Source organism: Pseudophryne corroboree, chromosome 8 (genome assembly GCF_028390025.1).
Source record: "Pseudophryne corroboree isolate aPseCor3 chromosome 8, aPseCor3.hap2, whole genome shotgun sequence".
Classification (NCBI taxonomy): domain Eukaryota; kingdom Metazoa; phylum Chordata; class Amphibia; order Anura; family Myobatrachidae; genus Pseudophryne; species Pseudophryne corroboree.
Genome location: NC_086451.1, coordinates 184,768,214 through 184,786,628, shown reverse-complemented (window position 1 = coordinate 184,786,628; position 18,415 = coordinate 184,768,214). Strand labels below are relative to the sequence as shown.

Below are 18,415 nucleotides of genomic sequence, written 5' to 3'. Positions count from 1 at the left end.
TCCTACATGTAGAGTGTGCAGAGACATTAGCCGAAACAGGGAGATCAGCAAGAGAATATGCTTCCGAAATTGTCATTCGAAGCCATCTTGCTAGCATCTGTTTAGTAGCATGCCTTCCCTTTTTGTGAAATCCGTAAAGAATGAAGAGAGATGGCACTAGTACGATCCACGTAAATTCTTGATGCACGGACTACATCCAGCTACGCTTCTCCCGCAGACAGTCACAATACCTGAAAAGCCGAGACTACAATTTCTTTGTTCAGGTGAAACTTTGAGACCACCTTTGGAAGATAACCAGATCTAGTTCTGAGAACTGCTTTATCTGGATAAAAGATCAGAAAAGGAGACTTACACGATAGTGCCCCTAAATCTGACACTCTTCTAGCCGACGCCATTGCCAGTAGAAAAAGAACTTTAGCCGTTAACCATTTAAGATCTGCTCTCTTAAGTGGTTCAAACGGAGCCCCCTGAAGGAATTTAAGAACCAGATTTAAATCCCAGGGTACTGCAGGAGGAATAAACGGTGGTTGAATGAGCAACATTCCATGAAAGAAAGTACGCACATCCTGCAGGTTCGCAATCTTTCTCTGAAACCATACAGTTAATGCTGATACTTGAACTCTCAAACAAGCCACTTTTAAACCGTTTTCCATTCCTGCTTGGAAAAAATACAAAATCCTGGATACTTTAAAAGATCTTGGATTCATACCTCCCTTGTTACACCAAAGAATAAAGGCCTGCCATATTCGATGATAAATCCGAGTTGAAGAAGGCTTTCTTGCTCTAAGCATGGTTTGAATTACCTGTTGTGAAAAACCTCTTGATTTCAGGATAGAGGTTTCAACAGCCACGCCGTCAAAGACAGCCGTTCCAGATGGCTGTGACAACAAGGCTCCTGTGTCAGTAGATCTGGACGTTGAGGAAGCAGAATTGAGCTTCCAGGGGCATACTTAGCAGATCTATGTACCAATGTCTTCTGGGCCAGGCTGGAGCTATTAGATTATGGCTCATTTGCCTGCTTTACTTTCCTCACTACCCTGGGCAACAGGGAGATAGGAGGAAATAGATATGCCAGAAGAAATTCCCATTTCACCGATGTGTGCGTCTACAAGGATCGCCCCGGGATCCTTTGTTCTTGACCCGTATGCTGGAACTTTGTTGTTCCAACGGGACGCCATGAGATCTATCTCTGGCAGACCCCTGTCTACTAGAGTTTGAAATACCTCCGGGTGTAATGCCCATTCGGTCTCCTGAATGGTGTGTCGACTGAAAAAATCCGCTTCCCAGTTTAGCACTCCCGGTAAAAACACTGCGGACAATGCCGGAAGATGAAGTTCTGCCCACCTTAGTATGTGAGTTACTTCTTCCATTATTCCTTTGCTGTGAGTTCCTCCCTGATGGTTGAGGTATGCTACTGATGTTGCATTGTCTGAAAGGATCTGGACTGGTCTTCCCCGCAGAATGTCCTTTGCCTGAACTAGAGCCATATATATGGCCCTTATTTCCAACAAATTTATTGGCAGGCAACTTTCGTGGTTCATTTTCCCTGGAACCAAACATTTTTGAACACTGCTCCCCAGCCTTGAAGACTGGCATCCGTTGTCAGTACTTGCCAATCTGCTATCTAAAAGGGTCTCCCCTTGTCTAGATGGTCCGTCTGTAGCCACCAAGCTAGTGACCTTTTTACGTTTACTGGAAGCTTTATCATCTGTCTCTTTATTGTCTGATGTCTTCCATCCCATCTGGTTAGAATGAGGTGCTGTAAGGGTCTGGAGTGGAATTGCGCATATTCCACCATGTCGAATGTTGACACCATCAGACACATTAGACGCATTGCTGCATGGACTGAAACGGTCTGACTGTGCAACAATTCCTGAGTCATTACCTGTACCTTGGAGGAGATCTTCTTCTTCGGTAAGATAATCATTTGTAGACTTGAATCCAATATGGCCCCCAAGTGAACCATCCGTTGTGATGGATTCAGGGACAACTTCTCCCAATTTATGAGCCATCCGTGTCTTTGTAAACAAGCTATTGTCAGTTGGAGATGGCCCAAGAGTAACTCCTGGGATTGAGCCAGGATTAACAGATCATCTAGGTATGGAAAAATTCTTATTCCCTGCTTGCGGAGATAAACTGCCATAACCACCATAATCTTGGTAAATACCCTGGGGGCTGTTGCTAGCCCAAAGGGCGAAGCCTGGAACTGATAATGCTGCTGGAGGATGGCAAACCTGAGGTAACACTGATGTGACCGTGCTATGGGCACATGCAGGTAAGCATCCTGTACATCCAGAGATACCATGTAATCTCCTGGTTCCATGGCCAATACTATGGAGCATAATGTCTCCATGTGAAACTTTGGAACCAAAATGTATTTGTTTAACCCTTTGAGGTTGAGAATTGGTTGGAATGATCCATTTGGCTTCTGGATCAAAAACAGGTTTGAGTAAAACCCCCATCCCCTTTGTGTTAGGGGGTACAAGGATAATTTCCCCAGACTGACGCAATTTCTGAACTGCTTCTTGCAAAGCCCTGGCCTTCGACTCTATACGAGACAGGCTGGTGCAAAAGAACCTTTGAGGAGGCTGCTTCCTGAAAGGGAAACCATAACCGAGAGATACCACCTTCTGCACCCAAGCATCTGTCGTCGACTGGCGCCAAATGTGTGCAAAGTGAAGGAGTCGGCCCCCAACCCTGGAATCCTCCAGGCGGAGGCCCGTATCCTCAAACTGATGGCTTCTGCTCTGGTTTGGAAGCTGGCCGTCTACTGGCCCACTGCTTCTTGCCCCTAGCTGATTTATTGTACTGGGGTTGGTTAGTCACAACCATTCCTTTAGATCTACCTTGCCATCGAAATGGCTGAAATTTTGCTCCCCTCGATTTAGGGGCATAGCTAGCCGGAAACTTAACTTTCTTGGATTCAGCTTCCGACTCCAGGATATCTGTCAATTGCTTTCCGAACAGAATATTCTCAGTGAAAGGCAATGCTTCGAGAGTTTTCTTGGATTCTGCATCCGCTTTCAAAGTACGTAGCCAGACTGCTCTACGAGCGTTTTATATAGCCTAGCTGAGACTCCTGCTGCCTGGTAGGTATGGCGAGGCCACTCTCTAATTCCTCCGCCCATTTTACCACTGCTTTCGCCATCCAGACTGAAGCCATAGCTGGCCTTACCACTGCCCCTGAGAGAGAAAAAATATTTTTAAAGAAACCATCTACTCTTCTCGGGGGCGGATCCAGAAGAAAATGATAGGGGGGCACCATGGAAGGGGCAAGTACATTTGCGTGCGGCTTCGGTGCATGTGAGGTGGCGCTTCTTATACAATGCCCACAGTTGTAGCGCTCATTATGCAATGTCCACTGTACTGGTTGTGCCCCTTATATAGACCCCATAGTAGTGGTGCCCCTTTCGCAATGCCCGTATTGCCCCCAGTAGTAATGTTGCCTGTAGTAATGCCCCCAGTCATTATGCCCCCAGTGGTAATTCCCCTGCAGTTATGACCCCAGTAGTTTACCCCCCCCCTTTAGTTTAGCCTCCCAGTGGTAATGTCCCCAGTAGTTTAGCCACCAGTAGTAATGCCCCCCTGTAGTTATACCCCCTTGTAGCTTAGCCTTCAGTAGTAATGCCCCCAGTAGCTTGGCCCCTGTAGTTATCCCTCAGTAGTTTGGCCCCTGTAGTTATCCCCCAGTAGTTTGGCCCCTGTAGTTATCCCCCAGTAGTTTGGCCCCCAAGTAGTAATGCCCCTGTAGTTAAGACGCCAGTAGTAATGCCTCTGTAGTTACGCCGCCAGTAGTTAGCACCTTTGTAGTTGGCCCCCAGTAATAGTCCCCCAGTAGTTTGCCCCCCAGTAATAATGTCCCCCAGCAGTTTGACCCCAGTAAATGCCCCCAGTAATAATGTCCCCCAGTAGATGCCCCCCAGTAATAATGTCCCCCAGCAGTTTGCCCCCAGTAGATGCCCCCAAGTAATAATGTCCTCCAGTAGTTTGCCCCCAGTAGTAATGCCCCCTAGGAGTTTGCCCCCAATAGATGACCCCCCAGTAGCAATGCCCCCAGTAAAAATGTCCCCCAGTAGCTGCCCCCTCAGTAGTGATGCCCCCCAGTAGATGCCCCCCAGTTATAATGCCCCCAGTAGTTTGGCCCCCTCAGTAGTAATGCCCCTTGTTGATGCCCCCACCCCCCAGTAGTAATGCCCCCCGTAGTTTGCCCCCAGTAGATGCCCCCGCTGCATTAAGGAAGAAAAAAAACAACATACTTACCGAGCCCCGTTCCCGCTTCCAGACCTCCTCCTGGCGTCCTCTCCTCAGCACTATGACTGACGTCTCTCCCATAGCACACGCCGCAGTGACAGCGCCGGAAGCCGGAGCTCAGTACTGAGCTCCGGCCTCCGGCTACCGCTGTGCAGGGAGACGGGCGCCCGCTGGTAACACAATCTCAGCGGGCGCCCGTCATCTCCCTGTGCGGCGCCGGCGGGGGGGGGGGGGGGGGGGGGGGGAGAGAAGCCCACAAATGACAGGGGGGGCACGGGCCCGAGTGCCCCCCCCCTGGATCCGCCACTGACTCTTCTATCTGTGACATCATCCAGTGAGGTAGACGGTAATGGTAAAGCAGACTTACGCACAAGTCGTACAACTTGTGCATCTACCTTAAGAGGAACCTCCCTTTTTGAACAGTCTCCAGCTGAAAAAGGATAATAAGAATCCCATTTCTTCGGAATCTTAAACTTTTTATTAGGAGTAGCCCACGGTCCTTCCATAATTTCCATCAGATCCTCTGACTCTGTAAACTCAGTCTTAACCGATTTTGGACGTTTAAACTTAGGTGCCTTAGATTTTGACACTGCCTTGGCTGGTTCCTCCAGACACATAATAGCTTTCATGGCATCAATGAGCTCAGCTATATCCTCTGTGCTGAAGCCCTCCGACTGGTCGTCATATGGGGTATTTGAATACACTGTATCCTCATCTGTTGTATCATTTTGTGTAGTCTGTAACATGGATTTATCTACCCTGGTATTAATAGCCTGGCAACTTGTAGAAGCTGTTGGCATCAAACCATAAGGAGGGAGCTGCATGTATGGGTTAATAGTGTAACCTATTCCCGGGGGTGGAACTGCAGGTGCTAATCTGTTAGCTATTGTAGACAAGGTCTGTGCGACCACACCCCTTCTTGCAGGGCATTGCCCCTCATAAGTAAGATACTGGGCTATTCCATGCAAAAAATACAAGATAAGCATGTTAAGGGTGTCCCTGATAAAGTTTCCTCGTCTTTTGCGACTCACAGACATGGTAAATAATCCGCTTTGGTTTTTTTTTTTTTTTTTTTTTTTACAAATACTACACTCTGTGACTGAAAATCACCTATATAAACATAGAAGTGATATCAATCTGACCACAATCCGAGCACCTGAATTGAGTATCAGAAACCATGCTTGACAAACATATAAAAGTCATCAATCACACTAGCAGTCAGTCACATGTTAATTATTAGACATTGTCTTATGAGAATATAATCAACCACAGAATACTTTTTTAGTATGTAGGATTACAATTACTGCACTTCTGTTTTTAAAAAGCTATTATCACAAGTTTTCTCAGACATGTTATGCAGAAAACAATAGTACTGTACAGGTCTCATATGCATTGTTTACCAAAATTAACTATTCATACTAACAAGTAGAAAGAATTTTAGTACTATATAACCCTTACTCAGTTAGAGTGGGATACAGGGAGACTCACCCCACTTCCAGAATCAATCAATACGCCAGACAGACGCTGAGTGGATTCAGACGCTACTGGTGTACACTGCCGCTCCGGTAACTGATGAGAGACACAGACGCTCAATAACGGACCCAGACGCTCAGTGAACAATGAGTGTATGCAGACACTCCTGTCTGCGACCTGGTCTCAGCGGCAACTCTAGTGTACACAATTGCAACGTCTAAGCTGCAACCGAGTACCCTCGTGGTAGTGTCTGAGACGGATGTGAGGTCATCAGTTCATGGACGGGAGACGCACGGAATCTGGTCATGAACTGGGGGGAGGGGCAACCAGGAGAGCGTCTGACTCCCCCCTGCTGACATAAACCACAAGGATCGCGGCCTCAGCTTAGTCCTGTCACCTATGATCCCTGCAGCATAGCGCTGTCGCACTTAAGAGTGGCGGCGCATCAGCCACTGTTTGGTAGTCTCCTCCAATACAGTGCGGCTGTGTTCCAAATTCCTCTAGTAAGTGGAATCGATGCCTTACCTTCTCCCCATGCACCGGCCACAGCCTGGTAACGTCTGCTGGACCTGCTAGAACATCTGACACAGACGCCCGTCGAGACAGCACTAATACCCGCGGGTAAGCGTTGTTGCGACCTGGTGGGGAGTTGTTGGAGCAACTCTTTTCAGCATGCGTTTAAGACGCTGTTAGGAAAGATCACTCAAAACTTAGTAAGACTATAAAAATAAAATAACAAAAGCTTAGGGCTGCCTTAGCAGAAGCCCTGTGACCATGGTCCGGCTCCTGCCGCACCAAACAAAAAACTGATTTGACGGAGTCGGTGGGCAGGATTATATGGAGGAGCCCGATGCATCCTGGGAGGCCAGAAAGCTTGTGACTATTTGGTGCCATTTCCGCTGCCACTCCAGCATATCCCAATGTTATTCTGTGGATAACCTGTGGACCCAGCCAGAGAAAACTGGAATTATAAGTACAAATCACTGGAATAAAAATGGAGAATCACTGTAATTACACTGCAAAATCATTGTGATTATATGTCCAAATTACTGGAATTATACGTCCAAATCACTGGAATTAAATGGCAAAATCTCGGTATCGCCTGCCTAGTGAAGTGGAATCTAGATGGGATTTGGTACCGGGGAAACATTACCTCCATCAATTGTCTAAATCCCACTGAACTAATGGCGGATACCGGACGCACGTCTAACACCAACATAAGTGTCAAGGCCTCAGTTATGAGGGCTTCCATCGGCATGTGAAGCTGAACTACTAGTCATGAACATAGGCCAGGGCCTCAGCCGTTACTTGCCACTCCGTGTCGTAAATGGCATATTGGCAAGTTTACTTTTCTCCTCAGACCATTTAAAATTTCTTTTTTGGGTCTTTTTACTGAACTTTGGCTTTTTGGATTTTACATGCCCTCTGCTATCACAATGGGCCTTGGCAGACGAAGTTGATGGTATTTCATCGTCTATTTCATGGCTAGTGGCAGCAGCTTCAGCACTAGGAGGAAGTGGTTCTTGATCTTTCCCCATTTTACCCTCAACATTTTTGTTCTCCATAATTTTTTTGAAGTTGTATAAACACAATATGAGGCACAGGAATGACTGATGGCTGATGGCCAGGACACTACCACTGGTCTGCACAACACAGCAACACTGTAAGGGACTTGTTGTTATTATTATTATATAGCAGCAGCAGCGTATACCAGTGTTACTGGAATGACTGATGACCAGGACACTACCACTGGTCTGATGCAGCACAACACAGCAACACTGTAAGGGACTTGTTGTTGTTATTATTATTATACGGCAGCAGTGGACATATAGCAGCAGCGTATACCACTGTGACTGCCTGGTCACTGGAATGACTGATGGCCAGGACACTATCACTTGTCTGATGCAGCACAACACAGCAACACTGTAAGGGACTTATTGTACAGCAGCATATGGCAGCAAAGGACACCACCACTGAACTGATGCAGCACAACACAGCACCACTGGATATATGGCAGCAGAGGACACCACCACCACTGAACTGATGCAGCACAACACAGCACCACTGGATATATGGCAGCAGAGGACACCACCACCACTGAACTGATGCAGCACAACACACCACCACTGAACTGATGCAGCACAACACACCACCACTGCACAGCACTGGACATATGGCCACAGAGTACACAAGAACTGTGAATGGACAGATTTAGCACAAGCCACAGACACTGAGAGAACGGAGACACGTCCTTTCTGTAGACTCTCCAATGCCAGAGTGAAAATGGCCGGGATGCGTGGCTCCTTATATGGAATCCAAATCCTGCGAGAATCCGACAGCGGGATGATGACGTTTTGCATCGTTTTGGTTTCCGAGTCAGGCGGGAAAACCCAAGCCTGGCTCGGAACCGGACTCGGATGGTGAAGTTCGGTACGGTTCGGTTCTCTGAGAACCGAACCCGCTCATCTCTAGTTTTTATTTGTAAAATGTTGGAGGGTATGGATGCTGGTCTTCAAAAAGGGGGTAAGCCGCAAGTGAAAGTAATTAAAACAGAAAATTAACAAGTGTCACCAAATGACCCTGACTGGAATCAATACACAACAGCTTCTGTGAAAGACCAATAATCAGTTATAATTAAAAAAAAACACTATGTATTGTGTGTACAGGGATACCAGGGATCTAATTCAGCACAATACATAAAAATATTTTACATCAATGCATAAATTCAAATCAGACTGAAAGCTCTTCAGCAAAAAAAGATCTGTAGGTTTGCAGTTCATTGCACTTTCTACTTCTATTGTAATTTTATACTGTATATACATGAAAATCATACCTCCCAACATGACCCTCTCCAGGAGGCAAACAATGCTCTGCTCCTGGACTTTTCTCTTCATTTATGATTGCCAGTGAAGGGTTAAATCTCCTCTGTCAGTGTGCATTGTGTAAATATTGTTTCTTTTTCTTTTGCCTTGGATTTAGCTTGCATTGCATAAAATGAATATAGCTCCACCCATAGTTTGTTGGGAACTGTGTGAAATCACCACCCCTAGATGAAGTACTAGGCTGTATCCTACATCCCCCCCCATGTAGCCTGTTTTATCCCTCCTATGCAGTAAAGTTAAACCAATAAAGTATTTACTTTTGCCTACCCCTCCCTGGACATTCCAATCCCTCCCTAGACAATGATGCCTTATATACCATTGTTATGAACAATAAACGCAGAGTGATTCTTAATTACATGGTGTCGTGTATAATCTGTAATTTTAAGGATTGCTCTCACTGACGTCAGTGGCCATCAAATCGAGGGGTACAAGAAGAGGCTGATATCCTTTCAAGTGGGGGCTCAGTCCTGGATTCAGTTGATCGCCCCCGAATCGGTAAGATAGAGAATTCATTGTCTGTCTTTTCCGTAAGGGATTGCGTTCAAACACTGAATTTGAACTCGCTCCGTGTTCCGGGAACACGTGACAAGGTAATATTTAAGTCCGGGACTTAATATTACGTAGTTTTATGTAAAGCCATAAAACAGGTATCAGGGATACCATATAATCTTTAATGTCTGGGACTTAAAGATACGTCTGAGAAAAGCGCAATTCTCCAAAGACGTTAGTATCTGGGATACTTAAAAAATAGACCTGGGGTCTATACGTAACGTAGAAAATACCCCGATTTGATCGCCTATATTCTTGTATGCTTGTAGTGTGATAAGTTCTTATGTTTGGTCCAGACGGCTGGTAAGTTTTCGTCTGCCAGATATCTTTACTCAAAACACTTTTCTTGCTTCCTGTTTAAAACGCTGTATTTTTTCTGACATCTTGTACGAAGGTAAGCGTACCCGTCAAAAGATTTCATGTTCTCATTATACAGATAATATTGTGATATTGTCAATGACTAATTAACTGGTGTTAACTAATGCATGCATAGAAAGTTTTTGTAAATTGCATAGAAAGTCTTTTTGTTGTGAAGTTGTATAGAAGGTTTTTTTTTAAACTGCATTTTTGTTGTGATATTGCATAGACAGTTGTTATAAGTTGTTGTAGAAATTGCGTAGAAAGCTGGTGTAGATTGTATTCTTTACTATGGGAGGGGGTCAGAGTAAGACAGTCATTTACCCCCCACCTTTACCAGGAGAAACATGTAAGGAATATGTTGCCCGTAACTCCACCACAGATTATTATTTAGTTAACCCTTGGGTGGATAACTTAGCAGGATGGACAGAGAAAGTTGGCAGCCCCAGTCCATTCCCCCGTGACGGTATTAATTATCCCTTTTATATGGACATGGTCAAAGGTCTTTGTCTGGAAGACAAGGAAGCCTGGCCATGGTACGATCATGACCCACAATGGGACATGACATATATGCGTGCTGGAGGAGAGCAATGGCTCACGATAGCACCTCATTGGTATGACAAGAATATCAAGCAGAAACAGCGTAGAATAAAATCTGTAACTTCCAGACTGCATAAAGCTGAGGAATTTAGAAGCAACAAGTTTCTGAAAAATTCTTCTCCCCCGCCTTACAATCCCCTATACCCCTCCTTAAAAGACACAGATCTGTTAGCTGCAGTTGCTTTGTCACGAATTCCGATGCAAAGGGGAGGGGGAGGAGGGGAAGGGGAAGGAGAAGGAAGCTCAGTTGCTTTGTCACGAATGCCGATGCAAAGGGGAGGGGGAGGAGGGGAAGGGGAAGGAGAAGGAGGCTCAGGAGGAATAGCCCCCCCTGACAGTACCCTCCACATAGACGTAACCACCCCCGCCCCTAGTGCCCCTACTCCTAACAAACAAATCACCTCCCGCCGTAACGCTGACTCAACTGTTATCATTCACCACCCTCTTACCCCCTCCATAACGCGATCCGGCACTGGTTTCCTTGAAAACAGTGCTGATGCCAGCAGTGTCGCCACCCAGCACCTGCCCTTCATGACAGTAGGGGATCAGTTGTTAAAGAAACCCATTGAAATAGAGGATTTAGACAGAATTGTTAAGAACTGTCCCAAACCCACTGTTGCACCTGACGGCTGCATAGCTTACTTGAAAAAGGCTTGCACAGGACGCAGCTATACTCAAGAAGATATGAAGCTGATCATAGATGGGGTTATAGACCATTACAACGGGTGGGATTGGAAAAAGATTCCCACCATAAACACTCCTACCACCCTTAACGATGCCGTTCGCTACCCTCTCAATACTGGGGACGGTGTAACGGAGATGTGGAAGGAAATTGAGACCCATATGAAAGAGATTTTTAAAACCCGAGCTTCTCTTCCTATTGCCGTAGCATGTAAACAAAAGCCCACTGAAACTGTCACTGAGTTTTGGAAGAGGTTTAAAAAGTGTTGGTCTGAAGATGCAGGTCTTACTCTTGTAGATACAGACCATTTACTAATTTCTACCTTTGTAAATAACTTGTTGCCATCTGTTATGGTCCCTGTTAAGCAAGGTGTTTCTTCCTGGACCTCTGATAATATTAAGGAATTTGAAAAGCACTTATATGAAAAGGAAGCTGCAGGATGCTTTGATGTTAAAAAACCCTTGCAGAATGCCCCAACTCATAATTACCAAAATCACAGAAACCGGGGAGATAGACGCCAGCAGCACTTTACTGGCCCACCCCGCAATCCAGCCCGATATCAAAACCCACAAGCCAGGCCACCCCACCCCCCTGACTCTGCCAGCAGGAAACAAACCTCCTGCTTCAACTGTGGAAGGGACGATCACTGGGCAAGGGATTGCCCTTGTCCCCCACAAAACCACCGACAGCCCCAAGCTCCGGCTCCCTCCCGGGATCATCCCCGACAGTCACACAACAACCCCTTTCAGGATCATGTCCGATTCCGAGTTGACTGGCAGGACCCCTCCCACTGACGGGGCCCGGAGGAGGGTATCCCAGCCTTTGCCCAACTCACCAGACACTGGAAGGACCCACCGCTACTAACCTTGATTATAGGAAAGAGAGCAATCCCTTTCCTGGTAGATAGCGGGGCAACTACTAGTGTTTTGTGTGTCGACCTGTACGATGGTCATTTGGAAAAGACTGCTCCTTCAATGGGAATCAATGGGATACCCACAGATGCTTACCTGACAGATGCCCTTAGTGTCAGAACCACGGGAGGCACGTATATGGGTAAACACAATTTCACTGTAATACCTGAATGTCCAATTAATCTTCTGGGAAGGGATCTTCTTAGCAAACTCGAAATCTCCATTCTCCCTTCACCCACTAGCAGTGGCCTGGAGGTCGAGTCCCCACACCTACCGGTGTGGGAGGCAACAGACATTACACCTGATTTTGACAAAGTGAACCCTGCTCTATGGTCGGAGGGTCCCTATGACACTGGCCTCATTCCTTGCACACCATATAGAGCAACCCTGAAACCTGACACACAACCTGTCTATCAAAAGCAATACCCCTTGTCACAAGAGAAGGTTGAAGGTCTTAGACCAATGATACAACAGTTTCTCCAACAAGGCATTCTCAGACACATAATCTCACCTTACTGCACACCAGTCAACCCTGTTGCTAAGTCAGATGGTAGTGTAAGGTTTGTACAAGACCTCAGGGCAATTAACCAACTCATTGTGCCCATAGCACCCATTGTACCTGACATTAACTCACTCATTTCAGCTATCCCTGCAGATGCTGCAATTTTTTCTGTGATTGATTTAAAAAATGCATTTTTTAGCATTCCAGTGGATGCACAGACACAGTTACTTTTTGCATTTTCTTTTGAGGGCAAGCAACTCACCTGGTGTCGTTTACCCCAGGGCTATATTGACGCACCCGTTGTCTATAGCATTGTACTCCAGGCCACATTGGGGCCCTGGCAACCTCACCATGGTTCAGTCCTGCTACAGTATGCAGATGATCTGCTGCTCTGTAGTCAAACTGAGGAGGCCTGCCGGGAGGATGGTATATCACTGTTAAACTGGCTCTGTGAATGTGGACACAAGGTGTCCAAAACAAAAATGCAATGGTGTAAGAAGCATGTGGATTACTTAGGTTTTGTGCTCACTCAGGGGGAAAGGAAAGTCAGTCCACAGCGCATTCAGTCTGTATTGGGCCTGGTCACCCCAACTACCCAGAGAGAACTGCTGTCTTTTCTGGGTATGGTAAATTACTGCAGACAGTGGATATCTGATTGTTCCTATTATGATAACATTTTGAGACAAGCCACACTGAAAGACAAACCTAATATTGTACAATGGTCACAAGAAATGTTAACTGCATATGAAAGCTTAAAGTGTATGTTAATGAAAAGTCCGGCACTTGGCCTCCCCAACTATGTACTACCTTTTCATTTGTTTGCAAGGGACAATTGTAAAACCATGGCGGGGGTGCTCACACAGTTTCATGGAGGAAAGTTGCGCCCAGTGGCATTTTTTTCCAAAGTAATGCCTGTCACTGTGCAAGGTATGCCTGCTTGCCTCAGGGCACTTGCAGCCTGTGCAATGGTAACTGAAATGGCCACCACACTCACCCTAGGCCACACAACAATACTTCACACCACTCATGATGTTCTAACCATTTTAAAAGGGTTACACACACAACACATGTCAGCTCAGCGCCTTAGTGGATATGAGGTTCTCCTTTTGAACAACCCCTCCCTCACCATTAAGTATGCCACCAACTCTTCAGGTCCTGCACCCATTCTCAACGCTCTCCTGGGGCTCAAAGGTCCTGAAGACCACCCTCCTGAACCCCATGACTGCTCAGCCTCCATTGAGTCAGAAACATCCCCCAGACTGGACATGTCCCCTGTCCCTGTCCCCGACGCGGATGTCATTTTTGTAGATGGTTCCTGTAGCAGACCCAATGACACCACGTACCAAGCGGGTTATGCTATTGTCACTCTCCCTGACATTATTCTGGAAGCACAGCCCATTCCTTACCAGTCAGCACAGGCTGCAGAGCTCATTGCTCTCACAAGGGCTTGTCACCTTTACCGGAATAAACCAGTCACCATCTACACTGACTCCAAATACGGGTACGGCGTCGTGCATGACCATGGGGTCATTTGGCAACGCCGTGGTTTCCTTGGAGCTGATGGAAAAGGCATATCACATGCCCAACTCATCTCTGACCTTCTGCATGCCATAACCTTACCCTCTGACATTGCAATCCTCCATTGCAGGGCACACACCGGGGGGAAGGATGCAGTCTCCCTTGGAAATGCCCTTGCTGACTCTGCTGCCAAACATGCAGCCTCACAGCCCATCACTCAGGCCCACATGACCATCATGACCCCCCCAGCTCTCGACAACCATTACCTGATCACCCAGTTACAGGCCTCAGCCTCCAATGCCGACCTAGCTGACTGGACTTACCCAGTTTTGCAGAAGAATCCTAAAACAGGATTAATCTGCAAAGAGGGGAAACCTTGTATACCCCAGTCCAGTGCACCCTTGTTTATTGCCCACTACCATGGCATAGGACACCACAGTAAGGCAACAACTACCTTACTCTTACGTAATGATTTCTATGTCACGGATGCCAAGTCATTAGTAGATCAGTATGTCAGTAGATGCATCACTTGCCTGCGAAACAACCCCAACAACCCTGACAAGGCAAAACATCAGCATCTTGAATACCCCACCACACCCTTTACACACCTGCAAATTGACTTCACCCATATCCCAGGTACTGGTAAACAGGAATATGCCCTGGTCATTGTAGACATGTTCTCTCGATGGCCAGAGGTATTCCCCACTAAATCTGAGGATGCAAAGACAGTTGCTAGGATCCTAACTCAGGAAATCATCCCCAGATGGGGGTGCCCATTGCAAATCAATAGTGATAAAGGCTCCGCCTTTACAGCAAAAATTACACAGGCCTTGGTAAAGGCCCTGCAGGTGGAATGGAAGTTCCACATCCCGTATCACCCGCAGAGTTCAGGGGTCGTAGAACGCATGAATAGGACCCTCAAAGACAAGCTTAGGAAGGCCACAGGGGGTACCTTCCATTTATGGAAGAAGGTCCTTCCTATTATCCTAGCAGAGATCAGAATGACACCACAAAAGACTTTGGGTTACTCCCCCTTTGAAATATTAATGGGTAGGCCCTTCCCTACACCTTGGGCTAAGAAACCATTAGTAATACAGGAGGGAGATCTAGAACTTATCAGAGAAGAGTATGTCAGGTCCCTGATAATAAAACTGAATGAAATTGAACATGAGGTTGTTTGTAAAAACCCTTTGAATCCACAGGAACCTACACACCCCTTTAAAGTCGGAGACAGAGTCGTGGTGAAGGTGCTCCCCAGGAACAAGAGCCCAGGAGACTTTACCTACGGTCCAGAGACAGAGGTCGTAGCAGTAACCAGAACAGCAGTCCTGACAGAGGAAAGCCCCACCTGGATCCATGCATCCCGAGTGAAAAAGGTTCCTAGACCAGACCTAGAGAGGGAAGCAAGTGATTCCAGCGAGGTACAAACGGGGGCAGACAGCCCTGACCTCCCACCTAGCGAAGACAGAAGAACAGAGGAGGATGAGGAACCTGTCCCCTACCTCTATCCTGGGGACTATGTTGATAATCCTAATGGTCCTCACTTGCCAAGCTACAGCTGAAGTAGACATTACACAAAAATCCGGCACCTACACATTTTGGTATAACTCCTCCAATACTGAGGTTGCCGCCTATAAAATAGATTTCTGTACCATTGCTCCCTGTCTTAACAAACATTATGCCTGGCAGTGTGATCAGTATGGTACACGTAATACCCCCACTGAAGCCTATATTTGTGTTACTAGTAAATATTGGGGAAATAAATGTGCGTATTGGGGATCAGTGGGATGGAATTCTGGCCATAGTTATGGATACCAGCCCAAAGAGGCTCTCTCAAGAAAAGACAAATATGGTGAGTCCCTGCTTACCCGTCTTACCCTTCATAGACAAAACAGATGTGATAGTAAATTCATATTAAGCATAAAACATCCCCAGTCTACTGATGCAGGCACCTATGTCCTAGGTGAATCCTTTTTTTTTAAACCCATCCCTTACACCATTCTTGTTACAGGATATGTTTAACAATGAAAAGTATGCCCAGCTCAAGCCCCCTAAACCACGCCCCAACCTCTTGAAACCTCATATAACCACCTTCAAGGATATGATGGCCGTTAACAATCCCACCTTTAAAGACACCCTAGCTATTGAAACTGGTTTCTCTGACATCAATTTCTGGTTAGAATGGATGAAGTATAGTGCTAGCAAACATAATAAAAGTAACTGTTATGTCTGTGGCAAATCTAGGCCCCACCTAGGTACAGTGCCCCTTAATATACCCCTAGAACAGGAAAATTGTTTTTTCAGCCTTTTTAATGACACCAAAACAAATGACAGTCAGTGCGAAATGTGGAAAAGGGAATATCCCATATTGTCAAAAAATCCCAACCCAGGAAGCACCATAACCATATATCCTGGAAACTATACCTGTTATACATCTAACACCACCACAGGGAGAAATTTAAAAACCTTCCCACCAGGGTATTGTGCAAATAAAAGAACAACTGTTTTAGTCAACCAAACTAGATCATTAGGCGACATTTATTACATATGTGGGGATATGAAACTTAGAAGTAAATTAGACACACCATGGTATGGTGAGTGTGCCCTGGCCAAAGTCATAATGCCACTCCTAATGATCACCGATGACCCCACTCCTCCCTCTAATACTCCTGCTAATCGAAAGAAAAGAGCACTCCCAGGAGGTAGCTTTGACCCCCACGTATACATTGATGCTATAGGGGTCCCAAGAGGTGTTCCAAATGAGTTCAAAGCTAGAGATGAGGTGGCTGCGGGTTTTGAATCATTGTTCCCTATAGTAACTGTAAATAAAAACGTAGCCTGGATTAATTATATATATTATAATCAACAAAGATTTGTTAATGATACCAAAGATGCTCTTAAAGGTATAGCTGAACAGCTAGAAGCCACTTCCCAAATGACCTTCCAAAATAGAATGGCCCTTGACATGATTCTAGCAGAAAAAGGCGGTACATGTGTTTACATTAGTAAGGTGGAAGGCTGTTGTACATATATTCCTGACAACACTGGTCCCAACGGTAAGGTTACTTTAGCCATAAACAAGTTAGAAACCTTATCCATAGAACTTAAGAAAAATTCAGGTATTGATAACCCATGGAGCCAATATTTTGGGTGGTTTGAAAATTGGAAACAGGCTCTTGTGCAAATAAGCATATTCATACTTGTAACTTTAATTCTTTTAGGCATTATAGTTTATTGTGTAATTCCCTGTGGAAAGAAACTTACCTCCAAAGGCATTGATAAGGCCCTGATGTACTATGATATAACCACCAGTCCTGTCACCTCCTCTGATAGTAAGGGACCCGACGATTATGCCCAATATCTCAAGAACTGGAGGAACAAGAAAGGAGCCTCACTTAAGAATCATGTCATATAACAATCATGATTCTAAGAGGGGATTGAAGGGTTAAATCTCCTCTGTCAGTGTGCATTGTGTAAATATTGTTTCTTTTTCTTTTGCCTTGGATTTAGCTTGCATTGCATAAAATGAATATAGCTCCACCCATAGTTTGTTGGGAACTGTGTGAAATCACCACCCCTAGATGAAGTACTAGGCTGTATCCTACATCCCCCCCCATGTAGCCTGTTTTATCCCTCCTATGCAGTAAAGTTAAACCAATAAAGTATTTACTTTTGCCTACCCCTCCCTGGACATTCCAATCCCTCCCTAGACAATGATGCCTTATATACCATTGTTATGAACAATAAACGCAGAGTGATTCTTAATTACATGGTGTCGTGTATAATCTGTAATTTTAAGGATTGCTCTCACTGACGTCAGTGGCCATCAAATCGAGGGGTACAAGAAGAGGCTGATATCCTTTCAGCCAGCACCTGTGCTGAACAGGTTAATGGACAAGAAAGGTGTTTCAGCACAGGTGAGGGCAATCATAGATTAACAGGGGAGTCCAGGATCAGAACATTCTGTCCCTCCTGGAGAGGGTCATGTTGGGAGCTGTACACCATCTACAGATCTATGAGGAAGTATAAACATTGTAGGAAGTTAAAGTAACACACAATTTGCATATATTTCCTCATTCAACATGCTTTAAAAACATTTACTTTGCTGTTGTTTCCTTACCTAATGCAATTAACAGGGTTCAGTTTACAATCGGTCTCACACATGAATCTCTGCCAATGTAACCAGCCCATAGGAGGGGTAAGTGCCATGCCATTGTTAAGAGCAAGTAAGTCTCTGGGCCATAATGTAGCACCCAGAAATATTACAGCCAAAGCAGATTTCAGCATGGCAAAGTTCATCTGTCCTTGAAGCTGCAAAGTGTATTAACTAGCAACCTGCAAAAAAACCTACTGTACCTATAATACTATTAAAAACTCAGCTAATCAGTGCACAGCTTCCTAGATAGGACACACCCACGGTATATTAACATCCACCCAGCTGAGAGCAGCAGCCCCAAAGGAGTGGAAAAAGTGATTGTGACATGTGACCTAATGGTAGACGCTAGAGAGACGCTAGATTACTGCTATCACATGACCAGCATCATGATTAGGATTTAGAAGGAGTGAGGTAATTCAGTGTTAAACACGTTCACTGTAGTATCAAGTTGCTCTTCTAGTAAGTGTTTATGTGTAAAAGAGCTTTTCTACACACTTAAAAACTAATTTGAAATGAATATATAACTTGCATGGA

The 18,415-nt window shown here is 45.5% G+C and overlaps 1 protein-coding gene across 2 annotated transcripts in view; it reads right to left on the bottom strand.

Moving 5' to 3' along the window:
* Nucleotides 1–18,120, bottom strand: part of GLA (galactosidase alpha) — a 649,316-nt gene extending 631,196 nt beyond the window's left edge. For both annotated transcript variants that reach the window (XM_063937004.1, XM_063937005.1), the window contains exon 1: nt 17,846–18,120. In XM_063937004.1, coding sequence (XP_063793074.1) covers nt 17,846–18,024 — 179 coding nt within the window. In that variant the 5' untranslated portion in view covers nt 18,025–18,120. The remainder of the gene's footprint in view (nt 1–17,845) is intronic.
* Between the last annotated feature and the right edge of the window lie 295 nt (nt 18,121–18,415).